Source organism: Hippocampus bargibanti, linkage group LG16, assembly GCF_051943395.1.
Source record: "Hippocampus bargibanti isolate YZ-2025 linkage group LG16, ASM5194339v1, whole genome shotgun sequence".
Classification (NCBI taxonomy): Eukaryota; Metazoa; Chordata; class Actinopteri; order Syngnathiformes; family Syngnathidae; genus Hippocampus; species Hippocampus bargibanti.
This window is the reverse complement of record NC_142749.1, coordinates 15,354,384-15,372,457: the sequence shown is the minus strand read 5'-3', so window position 1 is coordinate 15,372,457 and position 18,074 is coordinate 15,354,384. Positions and strand designations below refer to the sequence as shown.

The 18,074-nt window shown below is 38.0% G+C and overlaps 2 protein-coding genes across 2 annotated transcripts; one reads left to right on the top strand and one right to left on the bottom strand.

The window, feature by feature from the left end:
- Positions 1-3,652: 3,652 nt before the first annotated feature.
- LOC148886644 (uncharacterized) lies at positions 3,653-7,402 on the top strand. Its single transcript, XM_089017346.1, has 4 exons — positions 3,653-3,675; positions 3,915-3,999; positions 6,617-6,982; positions 7,183-7,402. The coding sequence occupies exons 2-4, from the start codon at positions 3,945-3,947 to the stop codon at positions 7,224-7,226; spliced, it is 465 nt and encodes a 154-aa protein (XP_088873472.1). The 5' UTR covers positions 3,653-3,675; positions 3,915-3,944; the 3' UTR covers positions 7,227-7,402.
- Positions 7,403-9,709: 2,307 nt separating this feature from the next.
- On the bottom strand, positions 9,710-17,877 carry LOC148886643 (ubiquitin carboxyl-terminal hydrolase 2-like). Its single transcript, XM_089017345.1, has 12 exons — positions 17,561-17,877; positions 16,383-16,430; positions 16,175-16,301; positions 15,539-15,650; positions 14,444-14,554; positions 13,520-13,584; positions 12,297-12,400; positions 12,134-12,214; positions 11,951-12,029; positions 11,287-11,394; positions 11,093-11,213; positions 9,710-10,159 (listed from the first exon to the last, which is right to left on the bottom strand). Exons 1-12 carry the CDS (start codon positions 17,714-17,716, stop codon positions 10,069-10,071), a joined length of 1,203 nt encoding a protein of 400 aa, XP_088873471.1. The 5' UTR covers positions 17,717-17,877; the 3' UTR covers positions 9,710-10,068.
- Between the last annotated feature and the right edge of the window lie 197 nt (positions 17,878-18,074).

The following is an 18,074-nucleotide window of genomic DNA, read 5'->3' as shown; positions in this document are numbered from 1 at the left end:
TCATGCTTCTTCCCCAATGACTGTCAAAATAAAAGAATTACTGTCCAGAATAAAAGTAAACATTTCCGGTTTGAGGACGCTTTCATTTGGTTTTAGGGTTCGCTTTTGGGGGGTCTATTTGAAACAAAAAAATATATATAGTAATGTGCATGACATCGCAATCGTGGTTTTATCTAGCTGGTTGTCTACTTAGCTATACATTAGCTAGCTACCTAGCTTTCTATCCATTTGAGATATTCTGGGTTGAGTGAACGCTTAACCCAAAGAAAAACGTATCCTTTGACTGTAAAGTGAAATGTGTATTATTATTTAACATACCTCCTCAACCTTAGCTAACAGCTTCCATTATAAATGATTACAATTCCCGTATAAAAGTTGTAGTGCGACGTACGTTATTTGAAATAATAAAAAAACGCGAACAAACGTGAAAGGCAGTTTACTGCGCATGCGCACATTGTGCCTTAATCAATCCGACTGTACGCTGCGAGAAAAAAATATATATATAGTGTGTATAAACAACTGAGGATTACTTTTGCTGGTTTGCCGTATATTAGTTGAAATGATTAAAAAAAACGTATAAAATACGGGGAATACGTATAATTTGACAGGTATGAGTATTATAAAGATGGCGGGTATGGCGTTCTCACAATCGGCCGCTAGATGACGCCAAAAGCACCTAAAGCGAAAAAAGGAAAAAAGCTTGACGTTTGAAAAACTCGATCCTAACTTTCCCCTTGCAACTGAATTTATTTTTATAATAATACATTTCATTTATAATCGCCTTTCAAAAATGTTGGGTAATTTTTTAAACAATTTAACGACGGTAGCCGTAACAAAGTACTTCTACACAAAGAAAAATAAATCAATGGATGAATGGGTGTATCAAGAGGTCAACAAAATGAATTCTTTCTCATTAAAATATTAAAATGCCCCATTTTGCTTTGAATTTTTGCACACAGAAGTTCCAGAGTTTTATTCCTTTTTGTTACACATGTTATGTGAAGATATTATAATATTTCTGAAGTTTTTAACGACCAGTATATGGATCTACATGTAGAAAGAACCCCCTGAATTGTGGGTTTAAGCACTCATATTTGCTAAAGCTAACTTTGATTGGAAACAAACAACCGCAAAAAAAAAAAAAAAAATGCTAACATCTTTCTCGGGTTACATTGCTTGATTTTCGTGCCGGATCTCATCCTTCGCCATATTTCCTCTTGAGATATCTTGGTGGATAGACGTCTATTTGCTAGCTACACCTGAAAAACACCATCTGAGAAGCAAAGCTAACCTTTTATTAAATAACAATCAACACTTCCAGCCATGCTGTTAATAACCAAAAACTAAATTACAATAAAATAAATCTGAACTGTGAAAAAAGGTTCACAATGATCGAAACACAACCAAGTGAAAAACCAAAAAAAGGAAATTGAAGACTATCAAGGATATATGATAAAACATTTTGATAGCTTGGTTAAAAATAGATCATAGTGTAATGTTTTAACACCCAGTGTTATTGTGATTGCTATCCCTCAGTTGCAACTTCCTCCTCAATATAGATACCTGAATACATTTCTTTTCCTTATTGCTGTTGACGTCATTACATCATCGATGCTAATGTTCAATAACCACCTCAAAACGAGTGTGATTATGTTGAAGCGAGACAGTTTTTAATTCTGTTTTTTTCACTGAATCGATGCGCTTGTGAATGAAGCGTCCACCATCAGAAAATTTCCTTTCATCAGAAAATAATTTTATAGCATTTTTATGGTTTATAGTGCAGGAGGTACATCCCACGTAAAGTTCAACTTATCAGTACCTTTATCTGGAAAACTCTGCGTGATCTCTTTGAAGGAGTCTTGAAGTTTTGGCCCTGAGGGCATTTTGTGTCCTACGGAATACAGTGATACCTCATCTTACGAACTTAATTGGTTCTGAGAAAGTGTGTGTAAGGCGAAAAGTTTGTCTGCCAAACATTTATTTCCCATAAGAAACCATTAAAAATGAGAATAATCCGTTCCCAGGTCCCCACAAAACATAATTTTTCTACCAAATAAGCCTTAAAACTACACAAAATATACCTTATTTTATGTATAACAATTGTGCTATTGTATTGTAATTAAAGTAATTAACAGTACAGTATAATAAAGTCGTTTTATTTACCTTTGTGATGGTTGTTGATGTAGTTGCCTCGTGATGATATCCGGGTGAAGTTGCCGCGCTTTCTCGGCGATAATACCCTCACTCATACGGTCCCTTGCTAGCTGCTTTTCGTTAATTCGAATCAACAGAAGTTTTCCAACCTCTTCTATTGGTGTTTATTTATCCATGTGTTTATTTATTTATTTATTTATGTCATCATTCATACATGCACGTCTATCTAGCTGGCTAGCTATTTGCTATCTAGCTAGCTAGCTATTTGAGTCAGGAAACATTAGCTATCTGGCTAGCTAAATACCTATTAGCTATCTGGCTATCTATTAGCTAGCTAGCTTTCTATCTGAGTTATTTCGGGTTGAGTGAACGCTGGCGCGTGTGGCTGCCGCTGCTCACCCACAGAAAAGCTTATCCTGTGACTGTAAAGTGACCTTGAGAGTTTTGAAAGACGCTTATAAATAACATTTATTATCATTATTATTATATTATTGCCTGAGACCGTTGCTTAGACAATATAGAAACACCCTTAGCCACACGTAGCAATGTGCAAACGCTTAGCATACTGGTACTGGGACGCTAAGTCACACAAACGCACACTTCGTTCGTGTTTTTCGATGATATCCTGCTTCTGCTCGACCGTAATTTTCTTTTGTGTCCTATTCGGCTTAACACTAGCCTGTGGTGGGGTCTTTTTCGGTCCCATAATAGCAAAAGTACTCTACTCGATAACAAACCACACCTGCACTCAAACGGGGTGTGGAAAACTTGTCTGCCAGCCACCGTGGCGCTCCGTGTGGTTTGGTTCGTCCGCTGAAAAGTAGTTCATATGCCAAGGTTATATTCTCGCGAATTTAATGTTCGTAAGGTGAAAGGTTTGTGAGCTAAAGCGTTCGTAAACCGAGGTATCACTGTATTGTGACTATCATTAGAGGAAAAAAAAAATCATTGCAACATTTTGTATTATAAATTAAAATAGCATCCAGATGCTAACATTAGAACAATGTTAGCTTTACAGATGTCACATGTCATCAAATGAGGACGTGGCAAATTAGCGAGAGAAAAAAAATCTATACAACAGGAACAGGAAAAAAAAAGTGGAAAAGTTTGCGATATGATGACATTGATTTCATTGATGTTTTTTTTTTCTCCTAAATAACGTATTACCAAAAGTACAGGTAATAAATGACAGATTCAAGCCGTGTTGCGCCATCGCATCACAGATGAGGAAGCCATAAAAATCCAGATATAGCACTGGCGGTGGACAATGTATTTGCGACGTGTGTATGTGTGTGTATAAGTGTGTGTGTGCGAGGGATGTAACAGCGAATAAAAAAGGGAGGGTCCTGAATAGTGAGCGTGGATAAAAAGCGTCGTAATCACCGTCATTGTGGTGTCAATTCCAGAAATCCTAGGTGAGCAAACGTCCATTTTTTGGGGGGGATTTATTGGGGGTACTTGAATTTCGGTTCTACATTAGAAGAGTTGAGGGTTGATAATTTCATCAAATCTGCAAATGCGGTGAGAATAGATATTACGGATATTTTTATGGTTTACAGTTCCGACAGTAGAGTGATATGTTTCGAGGGTTAGTTATTATTTGGGTATTTAGTGTGTTACTTCGAATGGTGAAGAGTAATTCTGATATTTTTTTTAAAGCAAAAATGTCCGAAATTTAGCCTATAACATTATTATTATTTTTAATTTGGCCCAGATTCATCATGCCGTTTGTTGTTGTTGTTGTTTTTTTTTCCCCACAGACTTTCCTTTCTTTCCCTGAAACATCAACTATGAACAGGATGAAATTGGATCTTCTTGCCCTGAGCCTATGCCTACTTTGTACAGGTATGATGTCCGGCCCCTCTCCTTAAAAATGAATACATAAGTAAAATAAATATAATAATTTAAATATAATAAAAACGTGTTAGATAGAGGACACTGATTCGCTGTGGCGACCCCTGAAGGGAAAAGCTGAAAGGAATAAACAAATAAATAAATAAATAAATAAATAAATACACAACTAATAAATAACTAATACATAATAAATAAATAATACATAAATAACATATAAATAACACATAAATAAAACAAATAATACATAAGTAACATAAATAACACAAATAATACATAAATAATCAATAAATAATAAATACATAATTAATAAATAACTAATACATAATAAATAAATAATACATAAATAACACATAAATAAAACATATAAACAAGTAATACGTAAATAACATAAATAATACATAAATAATCAATAATAAATAAATAAATAAATAATGAATAAAGAATGAATAAAGAATAAATAAAGAATACATAAATAAAGAATAAATACAGAATAAATAAATAACGAATAAATAATTAATAATACATAAATAATACAGTAAAGTCTCGTTATATCGATATTCAAGGGAGTCCGAAAAAATATCGATATAACCGGGACTATCGATATATCCGACCCTGTTTGCATGTAATTTTCTCCGTGCGTGCATAGAAATAGTATCGATATAACCGGGACTATCGATATATCCGATATCGATATAACGAGACTTTACTGTAAATACATAAAACATGCTTATAAATAGAAAACTAAAAAGAAAACTGTCAGATTTTCAGATCACCAAAATGTCCTACAGTTGTTTGCCAATCCGTTTAAAAAAAATGTTGTTTTTTTTTAATAATTTCAAAGGAACGCAAGAGGCAAAAATCGGTAGCAGTTTCCTCAAGCTGCGTCATAAAGAACTAGAGGTTATCATGTTGTAAATATTAAGAATGTTTGTCAAAACGGGTTTGTCCCTGTTAAGAGCACAATACTAGTCAAAGATTAAGCTGATTATCATTTGTTGAGCCAAGGCATGGCCTGCTGTTGAGTGCGGTCCAAGGTGTGTGTGTGTGTGTGTGTGTGTGTGTGTGTGTGTGTGTGTGTGTGTGTGTGTGTGTGTGTGTGTGTGTGTGTGTGCGTGTGTGTGTGTGAGATGAATGCCTACCCAATTCTCGTCCCACCAGACCATTGAGTGTTTTCATCATCGTAGCACGTTGCAGACATGGTGTAGAAACCTATTAGAGATAGAAATGCAAAAATAAATAAATACTTTCAACAATGCGTATTGGGCCCAGAGTATGACTCCTGTGGGGTTCCACAGGAGTCACGCACAAGTACTCCACAATTGTGTTTTTCTCATTCACTGCCAGTGAAGGCCAAGAGTTGAGGATGAAATTCATTTTAGAACAAGATTGTTGAGTTGAGACTCAACTCAGAACAAGGATACATAAATAGTCAATGCAGCGTTAGAAACCTTAGACTCTCTTCTTTCATCAGAAAAAAAAAGTTATTTCCTAAATTAATATGGGTCTGGAGTTATATGAGCGTGAAATTAGGGTGGCTGTCCAAAATACAAGGCGATACATACATATTGGTTTATATAGAGCTTTACAAACAGCTGAAGCTGTAACAAAGCGTTAACATGGAAAAATGGGAAATGCTGCCCCCTTGTGGAAGGGAAAAACTTTGCCAGAGGCCATGGCCAGCGCTTTATTGGCACCCAAGCACGAAAAACGCAAAGCGGAACAAATTTGGGAATGGCGCACCACGTCATGCTTTTCAATTCCAGATTAAATTTAAAATTTGAATTTGAAATTTGAATTTGAAATTTCTGAAAAATTTATTTTTCAGTGTAAACCAAAACGGGTTACTTATACAAGCCTTCAACATACTTATATAAAGGCATTCTATCTATTTGAGTTACGTCCGCGTTGAGTGTACGCTGGCGCATATGGCTGCCGCTGCTCACCCAGAGAAAAAATATCCTGTGACTGTAAAGTGACCTTGAGAGTTTTGAAAGGCGCTTGTAAATGAAAAAAAAAAGAAATGAAATGTATTATTATAAATGTGTGAATGACAGTGAATGAGTTCATTTGAAAAGCTTTATTTTTAACACACAAAAAATGAATAAAACGAATAGAGGGAAAAATGAATAAAAAAATTAATGAACCAGTAATAAATAAAATAATGTAATGATCATAAGGCAGTTACAGACGACTGAAAAAAAACACAGGAAAACTAATTATTTTAATAAAATTTCAAATGTCTGTATTCACAGTTCTTTAATCTTTAACTTTCTTAACATAAAGAAAATATTGAACATTAACTGTCCTAAAAATTGCTTATCTTGCCTACTTGTTCAGCTCCACGCACAAGTTTCATTCATATCAATCATGCGGGCCGCACTAACATTAATCTTTCATATCAAGGCGGGCCGCAAAATATTATTTCGGGGGCCGCATTTGGCCCGCGGGCCGCGAGTTTGACACCCCTGATCTAAACCTTTCTCCTGGTTCACGGCGACCTTGCGTTTTGGCTGTGAGCTACAAAAACCGAGTCCAGGGAACTTATGGCGACTTGTGAGCTAACTTTAAAGAGGTGTGTGTACATCCCATCTTCTTTTTGCGTTAACAGCCATGCTGTGCAGAGGGCAGACAAGCTCAATTTCCCCAAGTCCATCCGCGATGGAACCTACTCCATCTCCGGGTACATCTGCTCCTTCCTCAAATGTCCCAACGACACCTCAACCAGACTCGACGTCTACTACGTCGTATCCAGCAACAACAGCGCCTGATCCAGCCATGACGACCGGTACCCCGGCAATGACCACAGAAGCAATTGGCTCATCTCCATCAACGGATTCAACTACCCCATCAGAAGATACCACTCCCGTCACCGAGGGTCAAGGTGGTGGTGGTGGTGGTGGTGGATCTGAGGGGCTTTCAGACGGCGCCATCGCAGGAATCACAATTGGTTCTATTGCAGGCGTGGCCGCTATCGGTGAGTTTAGTTTGAACTGCAAATCGTTCTTTGTTTCCTCAAAGACACGGAAATCGTTAACATTTGTGACGTCGGTTCACACGCATTACGGTATGTTCACTTGATCACATGATCTAGTCTGAGATTCCATTTTCCAAATTTTTGATCCAAATCAAGTGTTAATGGTGCACCGGTATTGTAGTGATTCATTCTCCTTTCAGGTGGCGGGATCTTTGGAGTACTCAAGTACACTGGGAGAGTGTGAGAAGGAAGAATCACTTTGATATTTTTTTAAATAAATTATTACAAATAAGAATTGCATTATTTTCAGTTTTGCCAGGATATGTTTGAGACATTTACGTGCACTTGGATTTAAATTGAAAGGGCTAATTATACATAAGTGAGGTTTTCTTTTTGGTAAATAAATATTGCTGAAAATCGTGTTTGTCTCATATTATTAAACATGACCATTGTCTACCTTTAACCTAGAAGGTTAAAGTCCAAGTATCCTTTTCTGTCATAACTTCCCTGTGAACACAAAGAGTTGATTCATTTCATGATGTTACCACACTATGGTTATGCTGTTCTGTAGTCAAATACAGTACAGTATAAAAACGCATATAAGAACCATATTAAAGTTCACTGGTCGCTCAAAAAAAAAAAAACACTAACAAAAACAAAGGTATGTTTGGCTTTAGAACAATAAAAAATAACATGCAAAATCATACCTTAAGATGAAGCTGATGTTGGACAAATATGCTAGTTTTACGCAACATATCCGTGCTAATTTGTAAGATTTGACAAATTTAGGGCAATTTTTGTACACACCCCAAAACATGGGAAAATATTAATAAAAACAATACATATTGATTTATATAGCGCTTTAACAACAGCTGAATCTGTCACAAAGTACTTAAAGTGGACAGCTACCATATACAGAAAATATGGCAATCACAAAGATAGTGGAAAACACCATGACAATTATTAATTAATAATTATATAAATAATAATACTAAAAGCCGAAAGGAACAGAAGAATTATATAAATCACAATACTAATTACATAATTATCTTTAGTTGCACCCCAGTGCATATTCCTTAAATCGACATCTTTTGACTATTTTTCCTCAGCCAACTAGCTCAACTTAGCTCTATAATAATAATAATAATAATAATAATAAAAATAATAATAATAATAATAATAGACCACACTTGTTGAATAACTAACAAGTTTATTGTTATTATTATTATTATTATTATTATTACTATTATTATGACTACTATTATTATTATTACTACTATTATTATTACAACTATTACTATTATTATTATTATTATTTTATTTATTGCATTCTATTTGTGATTATATTTTATTTATTATAGGACCTATGCTTGTCTGTGACTGTAACGTGTCCTTTGAAAGGTGCTTAAAATGTAATGTATTATTATTGGATTGGATTTGCTATTTTTTTGCTATTAGTCTCGCAGTGGAGAAATTTACATTTCACAGCAGCAAAGTTATGAAAGAAATGAAAGTATTATTATTATATTACTATTATTACTACTACTACTACTACGACTATTATTATTACTACTACTACTACTACGACTATTATTATTACTACTACTACTACTACTACTACTACTATCGTTATTATTATTTTGCTCTGTGTTTGAACTGATAAGATGGTAGGGATTTTTTTTTACACAAATTCAGATCGATATATTTTAGCTTCACTAACCGGCTAATTGCTAACCAGCTACTATGTAACAAGCTAGCCTCAGTAACCGGAACTAATTATTCCCTACAATGGCTTTATTAGTAGTACTACACCGATAATTTTTCATGGTTGTGTGTTGGTAAAACGATGAATACATACTTTATACATTTTAGCTGTAAACTAAACCGCGAGTTTGGGGAAAATAAACATATTCGACGTGGTAAAGTAGACAGCGAAAGGGGACAGTGCTCACAGCTTCAATCACCTGTGTCAGAAATGGACTTTACACCGCATCAAGTCCTTCTGGATTTTATGGTCAGCAAGGCCATTAGTCCGTGTGTGTAAACACAGCTTCACTTCGGTCGCTATGTGACAAAAAAAAAAAAAAACTTGTTCGCCATGCCAAAGCCCATATGGTGTCGATGCGGAATATGAATACACTTGAAAATTCGTACCAGTGAGTGTCGACTTGTTCCCACTTCGTTGGTCCTGGTGCGTTTTCCTATTGGGATGGAAATACAGAAATTAATTGAAGTTCAAGTGCGTTCACACATCCCGGTTTCGTTTTTTGTAGGCGTACTCGAGCCGAAAACGTAGCTATTAAAAAATATCTAACATCGATACACTTTCACAATTTTATTATGTAAAATCGCACCTGGATGCGTCTTCTAGCTTGTTCCTGTTGTCTCGTTCTCGGCGCACTCAAGTTACAACTATCAATAAATACATATACACATCGATATAAATATTCATTTAATAAATATGTGATTTCAAAAACTACAAAAGAAGACGTTTTTTTCTCGGTTATTTTTTCTATATAATCACTGCTAATCTTATTTCATGACAAAAACATTCAGTAGAAGATATGAAAAAAAAATGGACAGGATATTTTTTGTGGACAAGTCAAATCAATTTCTTGCAACATAACCATGAAAAAAACGCTTAAAATCTGTGATGATGAAGTAATGTTATTTTTCCATAATTAAGATTCAAGCACCTTTTTCTCAACAATGAAAAGCGAAGCCAGGTAATTTTGCAATGAACTTTAATGCTTAATACAAACAAACACAATATACAAATTCAGCACCTGTTTTTTTTTCTTTTCCTGTTACACCGTTATTGGCTTTACAAAGAACTGGAAACAAATTACAAAATACTAGTCAAGTTTGACACCTTTTTTTTAACTCTCCAAATGTCGATGTCGTCCATGTTTATAAAGTGCATAGAAAAAAAATACTCCTCAAAAAAACAACCCAGTTTACGGATTTCAGTTCATCCATGACACGTTTGTCACAGTTTGAGCCACAAGATGGCGCTAACACCCAACGGTGAACCCTTCACGTCTCTTTTCCTGGGTTACTTTTCTTTTTTTGTAACGTGACGTCACCTAAAGGTGAAAGATCAGATTTTTGCCCAGCTCGTAGAAGAGGATGTAAGCGTTGCTGCTACGCACTTGGCTACAGGACATGTGGCTCACCCTACACATACACACACACACACAACGCTGTGGTTAAAAATGCTACAATTTTGATGGGACAGTGATACCTTGGCTTACGAACTTAATTGGTTCCCAGACATAGTGTGTAAGGCGAAAAGTGTGTATCCCAAGCATTAATTTCCCATAAGAAACCATTAAAATGAGAATAATCGGTTCCCAGGTCCCCATAAAACAATTTTCTACTTTCTAATTTTCTAATGCTTAAAACTACACAAGATATACCTTATTGTATATATATAGTAAATGTTAGCACATTGGTATTATAATTCAAGAAATAAACGGTACTATATAATAAAGTCGTTTTATTTACCTTTGTGATGGCTTGATGGAATGGAGGTGCCGGTTTCCTCAGCATTAAACACTTGACAAGCCTTCTTCTTTCAACATCTTGAGGAATGATCCCATGTAGGTGCTTTCTCTGTGATAATTGTATCTAGTTCTTCATCAATTGTGTTCTGTTTAGCTGGGTTGATAACTTTTTGCATCAAGTGTACAGATGGCTTGTGCGGGTTGTTTGTGGAGCCTTATTGATGGGATATCTTAACCTTGCAGTCTACACTCTGCCTTTGAACTATCAAAGTTGAAACTCTCACTGTTGTCTGCCTGTCTCTTTAATGTTTAAACCACCACTGCTGTGTTCTTGACCAATCACGTGGCTTTAACCAAAGACTGGAGGCGGGAAATAGAGGACAAAAACAGCCGGTTGCCATTTTGTTGTTAGAAGAACGGGCTCGTTCGTGAACAACTCATCATTCATTGAGGCAGCTGTTCGAAAAAAGTTCGTATGCCAAGGTAAAATTTTCATAAACCGAAAAGTTCATAAGCCAAGGCGTTCGTAAACCGAGGTATCACTGTCTTGTATGTATGTAAATGTCCTATAGTTTGGGCCAAAGGACTTTAACGAAAGACCAACCTGCAGTCGTTGAAACTGTACCACTCGCCCACAGTTGCGTTCTTGCAATAAGCCGTGTAATGGCCGCCAACCGTGTTGCCAGAGTGGTTGGAAACGGCGTAAAGGTTGTAATTGGCGCGTTCTGTAAGGGACGATACGAACAATCAAGTAACAGTAAGCAGCAGGAAAGTTCTGCGGGATGTCGTGGGACTTACCGCCGTCTTCTGAGGCGAATTCCCTGAGGTCCAGGTCTTTGAGGGGGAAATTGACGTACGTGGACAGTTTGCTAGCTCGGATGTTGGACTCTGAGAAACGCTTCAGGTCTTGAAGTGGGGTGGCGAGTCAAGGAGGTTGATAATAAGCGTTTGTTGAAATGAAGCTCCTCAACTTACTTGAACAGAGAGGTTTCTTCATGCCAAGATATCAGGCGGGTTGTTTTTGGTTACTGTATTTTCCGGTATGCAGGTAACATCCGACTTACGCCCGAGTTCCGTTCCGACCAAACGGTCGTAAGTAAAAATGGTCGTAAGTCGAAAGCCATTCAAAATGTCGAATAGAGACTCGGAGGCTAAATGACTCAAAAACTCCTCCTCTTAAAATATTAAAAATAGAGTGTGGAGGTCGTAAGTACGGGTGGTCGTAAGTTGGATGTTACCTGTATAAGGCGCAACCAAAAGCCTTGATTTCTTTGAAAAGATGACCCTGCGCCTTATACATAGGTGCGCCTCATATGTAAAGTAATGTTGAGCCACCTTATAATGTGGTGTGCCTCACATTTGAAAACTTTCATATATTTGGAAAACTTTTTTCATTCATTGGGGGTGCGCCTTATACTCCGGTGCAACATATAAAAATAAGGTATTTTCTTTTGAAGGATACGAAGCACAAGAATCTGAGGGAACTTTTGAATGCTGAATCGTTTGGTGCATTTCTGTCTGGTTTTGCATCTGTAGCAAGTCTGCGCGGGAGAAACATAACAAAGCAGTGAGGCCATTTTTTCCGTCATAACAACACAAAAAATAACTAACTAAATAAATTTTAAAAAAGATGCCGGGGTCTTACCGGTCTTTCATCTCCGTCCAACACATCCTCCTCGGTGAAGGCCCTCAGGCAATCTTTTAGAGTCACCTCGCCGGAGATGATCTGCGGATGTAACGCCAGTGAGACAACACAACACAACGGCGACGGGCGAGCTTATCCAAGAGTGGCAGGGGGCGGTTCTGACCGGTGCGATCGGGATGGACAGATCCCAGAAAGGCTCGAAGACGTCGGAGCGGAAACCGCACACGGTGCAGGTCAGGGTGCTTTTCAGCTGACCGGCGAAGAGATCTACAACAGACATTTTCCCCATCTTAACTCATTCACTCCCAGATGATGTGCAAAAATGTGTCCACTGCAGTGCCAGGGTTTTTGTCATTGTCACTCAAATTGCAGGACCCACAGAATATTGACTTTTTGACATTCAATTCAGAGTAAGAAACCTCATACTCTCTTCTTTTCATCAAAAAAAGAGTTACAGTAAAGTCTCGTTATATCGATATTCAAGGGAGTCCGAAAAATATCGATATAACCGGGACTATCGATATATCCGACCCTGTTTGCATGTAATTTTCTCCGTGCGTGCATAGAAATAGTATCGATATAACCGGGACTATCGATATATCCGATATCGATATAACGAGACTTTACTGTAATTCCTAAGTTATATGGGTCTGTAGTTATCTGAGCATGAAATGGGGGCGGATGTACAAAATACAATACATATCGATATAGCGCTTTAAAGACAGCTGAAGGTGTAACAAAGCGCTAGCTATTAGCTATGTCCTTGAGAGTTTTGATCGGCGCTTATAAATACAATTAATTATTACTAGTAGCTATCTAGTAGCTGGCTAGTTGAATGTGCTAAGTAGTTTAATGCAAAGCTAGCTAGCTATTAGCTATCTAGCTAGCTAGTTACCTATTAGCTATGTCCTTGACAGTTTTGAACTGTGCTTATAAATACAAAGTGTTATTATTAGTCGTAGTAGCAGCAGCTATCTATTAGCTAGTTAGCCTTCTATCCATTTGAGTTACTTCTGGGTTGAGTGAACGCTGGCATGTGTGGCTCCCGCTCACCCACAGAAAAACTTATCCTGTGACTGTAAAGTGACCTTGAGTTTTGGAAGGCGCTTATAAATGAAATGTATTATTATTAACATGGACAAAAGGCAAATGCTGCCCACTAGTGGAAGTGGAAACACATTGCCAGAGGTCTGACCGGCGCTTTATCGGACAAATTCAGGGAATGGCGCTCCACGTCATGCTTTTCAATTCCTGAATCAATTCAGGAATGGCAGTGAATGAGTTAAAGATGCTTTGAAAGGCGCTTGTATATTAAATTTATTATTATTATTATTATTAATTTTTAAGTTGAGATAGGCGCAAAGCCATCGCCAAACAAACACTCACCAATGACTTTGCTGTCATCCCGCTGCAGATAGACACTCCACATCCGTTTGGCTTTGTCGTCATCGCTACAAAGAAAACAAAAATAGCCGTTAAACTTCCTTTTCCACACTTGTTTTTATTCATTCTGAAACAAAATGTCACCCGCAGAGCCATCAGGATCGCTGGCGAAACCCACCCACCCCACAGCCTCTTCAGCCTGCTGCCATTGGGTAGGAGACTGCGGAGTCTCCGAGCCAAGACCAGCAGGCTCAGGGACAGTTTCTGCCACCAGGCAGTCAGGAGACTCAACTCCCTCCCAGCCCCGCCTCCCCTGCCCCTTCCCACTGCCACACTAACCGAACTCTGAGTACACGCTACACGCTGTACTAAACTCTTATTTTTGTTCTAGTTTTTTTTTTCTGCAAGACCACATTATTAGCCACATTGCACCCTGGGTCCGAGAGGACATTAATTTCATCTGTGCTGTATGTCATGCACATTAGCATATTTAACAATAAAGCTGACTTTAAAACGTGACCATGAGATTATCGACATGTAACCTCACGTAGTTATCAGAACGAAACAAAATCAAAAGTCAAAGTCAAAAATGCTTTCCGTCAGTCCTGTGTAGCAGGCAACAAAATGGCCGTGAAAATCTTAAATAAAAATACAAAAAAAAAATCCTAAACTGAGATTTCAACCGGGAAAACACATACACATGCGGCAGACAAAACTATTACTAGGTCAGCATGCTGTCCTGGATTGAGTATTCCCGTGGGCGTTTTTTTATGAGTGAATAAAAAAAAAATGCTGTAGAAGCAGGTCATTTTTAAGATGGTTGACATTCAAGAATGCGCTTGTAAAAAATTCTCTTGTGACTTTACGGTCACTGAGTGACTTATTGGGAGCAGAAGTGACCCGGCGTCCATGAAGCTAAAGACTTACGAGAGGTGGTCAAAGTCCTCGACGGACGCCCTGGGGGACGCCGTCGCTCGGTTCACCTCGTTGTGGAGGGCGTCCAGTAGGAAACGGAGAAACTCCTGAGCGTCCTGTTGACTGTATAAGATGAAGAACGGGACAGGTGAGGGGGGTCAACCGGTTGACTCCAGGATGCGAAAAAGTGAAGACAAAAACACAGTGATACTTCAGTTTACGAACTTAATTGGTTCCCAGAAAGTGTGTGTAAGGCGAAAAGTGTGTCTTCCAAACATTAATTTCCCATAGGAAACCATTCAAAATGAGAACAATCCATTTCCAGGTCCCCTAAAATCTAAAATTCTCCTAAATAAGCCTTAAAACTACACAAAATAGACCTTATTTTATGCATATTAAGTCAGTTGCTGTTGTAGTATGATGAAAGAAATAAACTGTACTGTATAATAAAGTCATTTTATTTACCTTTGTGATGGTCTTTGATGTAGTTGTGTCTTGATATCCAAGTGAAGTTGCCTTGCTTTCTCTGTGATAATACCCTTACACACTGTCCCCTGCTAGCTGCTTTTTCGTTAATCCAAATCAACAGAAGTTTTTCAACCTCTTCTATTGCCTGAGACCTTTGCTTAGACACCACAGAAACACCCTTAGCCACACGTAGCAATGGTCAACTTAGCATACTGGTACTGGGACGCTAAGTCACACAAACGCACATTTCGTTCGTGTTTCTCGATGATCTCCTTCTTCTGCTCGACCGTAATTTTGTTTTGTGTCCTCTTCGGCTGAACTCTAGCCTGTGATGGGGTCTTTTTCAGTCCCATAATAGCAAAAGTACTTCACTTGATAACAAACCACCTTTGCACTCAAAGAGGGTGTGGAAAACGAGTGCCCCAGTACCATGGTGCTGTTCGGTCGTGTGGTTTGGTGTTCATGCGCTGAAAACTAGTCCGCCAGCTGCCGTGGCGCTCCATGTTTTTCAGGAAAACTACTTTGTATGCCAAGATTATATTGTTGCGAATTTAATGATTGTAAAGTGAAGTTTGTTAGCTAAAGCGTTCGTAAACGGAGGTATCATTGAATGTATATTGCAGCGAGGACGTGACTTACTTGCAACCGGCGAATTTGGGAGCGCAAATTTGCACCTGGCTGTGGAAATCCAAAGGGATGAAGGTGTCATTGTTGACCGATGTCCACAAGCTCTGAGTCAGCTTGGCAAACTCTAATGAAAAGAAGAAAAAAAAAGATCAAAGCTTGACAAAAGCCATGTTTGCTTTCAATGACGAACAACAACACTTCCAATAGTTCAGATCAAAGGCCGTCTAATCTCCTGTATCTCAAAGACAGGAACACAAACTCAACCTGACCTACTATACTTGGACGTACTAAAAAAATGACTCAACGGTCTTATGCAACAAACATCATATATGCTTGCTTGACATAACGCCATGCTGAATATAGATAAGACCGAGGGATCGCAAGAAAATCTTATCTTTCTCACTGTACAGGAAACAAGGACCTACTTAGCTAACGCTCTTTGATAACGCTGGGATGTTTTTCTATGATAGGCGACGGTGAATGACATTTGACTGTGATCCTTGGGGGACGCCTTAACTCAATGACAGTAATCTGGAAAAACAACATCGTGTTTTTGAATGACAATGAATGACAAGGGACCTCACTGTAATCCCTGCGGTTCTCCTAATAGAGCTCACATAAAGCCAAGAACTAAATTCAACATGTTACCTTCGACAAGGGCCGAATTGGTCTTATTGCTGTTGTTGTTCAGGTCTGTTTGATGGACATTTCTCAGGCAGTAGTCCCTCAAATCGGGAGTGTTACTCAAACACTGGAGGATGGTGTTCATGAAACACTACAAACATACACAGAAAAACAAACATGAGATAAATGACACTCTTTCTGGAGGGTTGGGGGTACTTTGCGGGACACTTACTGTGTTTCCCAGGTTCTTCAGTCCCACCAAGCCTTGTGGACTCTGCTTCTGCTCATAGGGAAAGAGAGGGCATGAAGGTCATGGCTATTTGGTAAGGACTGGGTTAAAATAATCAAGTGAAAATTGAACAGTAATGGAAAATAAAGCTTTTAAATTACCAGTCATTCTGAGTTGATTTCAGTTAAATCCCCAATCTTAAACTTTCCTCGGTCAATTCTAAAAAAACCATTACAATTAATTTGAGAAACGATTAGTTCTCAAAGAATAATAACTGCAAATCTTTAGCGGGTTAGCAAGAGGTAAGCTAAGCTAAGGCTAACTAAGCTCAGGCTAACTTCGTTTAACATTTGCAAACCGGTGGACAGAGTTGTTTTATTTGTAACTACTTGTCTGAGAAAACTTCACATCCAATTTAAATTCTGTTTAAACCCATAAAACTTAAAAAAAACTGTTACAATTAATTTGAGAAACGATGAGTTGTCGAAGAATAATAACTGCAAATCTTTAGCGGGTTAGAAAGAGCTAACATAAGGCTAACTAAGCTAAGGCTAACTTTGTTTATCATTTGAAAACCGGCGAACATATCTATTTGAGAAAACTACACATCGAATTTAAATTCAGTGTAAACCCATAAAGTTTAATACAAAAAAAATCGTAACTTAGTGTAGAAATGACATTTTGAGTGTACGTCTACAGCACGTGATCAAGTTCAAAGATAAGGGAGTTAGGGTGCAATTCATCTTGAGTTTCAAATTTAACTTTGTGAAATGAAAAGTTGACGCTGAATGATTTTTTTTAAATAAAAGGTACGATTAAATAAAATGCATACGTTAAATAAACACTTGCCTCCACAAATTAACGGCCTTCGTGTAAGGACATCATGTCGATAATCGTATAAAATAATAAAACAAAACACCAATAATGCACAATCAAATTGACACTGGATTAGTTTTTTAGATAAAAGTACGGTTGAATAAAATGTTAAATAAATAATATAAATAATACGTTAAATAAGCACTTGGCTACAGAGAGGTGGCAAAATTAACGGCCTTCGTGTCACGACATCATGTCGGTAATATTATTGGGGGGAAAAAGAAAACAAAACACCAATAACGCACAAACAAATTGAAGCTTTTCGAATGGAAATGCTAACCAAATAAACGTCCATAATCACTCACCTTCGCCTGGTTGATGATGAGTCCCATGAAGGCGGACATCAACTTGGAACGGGACAAGGTCGGAGCCAAACGCCGCACGTTGGACTTAGATGCCGGCAAAGCGGCGGCCGGTTCCTCCGGGGCCGTTAACGTGTACGAGTATCGAGGGGATGGCATGGTGGACGCCGCTGTAACACCTCAAAAAAGCAAGGTGGGGAAACTGAAAAGCAATTTAGGGGCGCGTCAACGACGAAAAAGAGTCCAGTGGAGTGAAGAGGGTGACTTGGAAGGATTGTTGTGCAAAGTGCCCACCCGCCGATTTGAGAATTAACCGCCTATTATCTGGCGCGTGCGTGGTTTTTACCGTGAACGCGAACGCCTCTTGCTCCTCCCCTTCTTCTTCCGAACTGAGAAACAACGCGGTGATGCCTTCGGAGACCACAGGAAACCTAAACTGTCTTTTAATGTTTTTTTCTCGGCCTATATTTTAAAATGGTATGATTTATCTATAGTACGTCTCCATAATTTGTGTTGG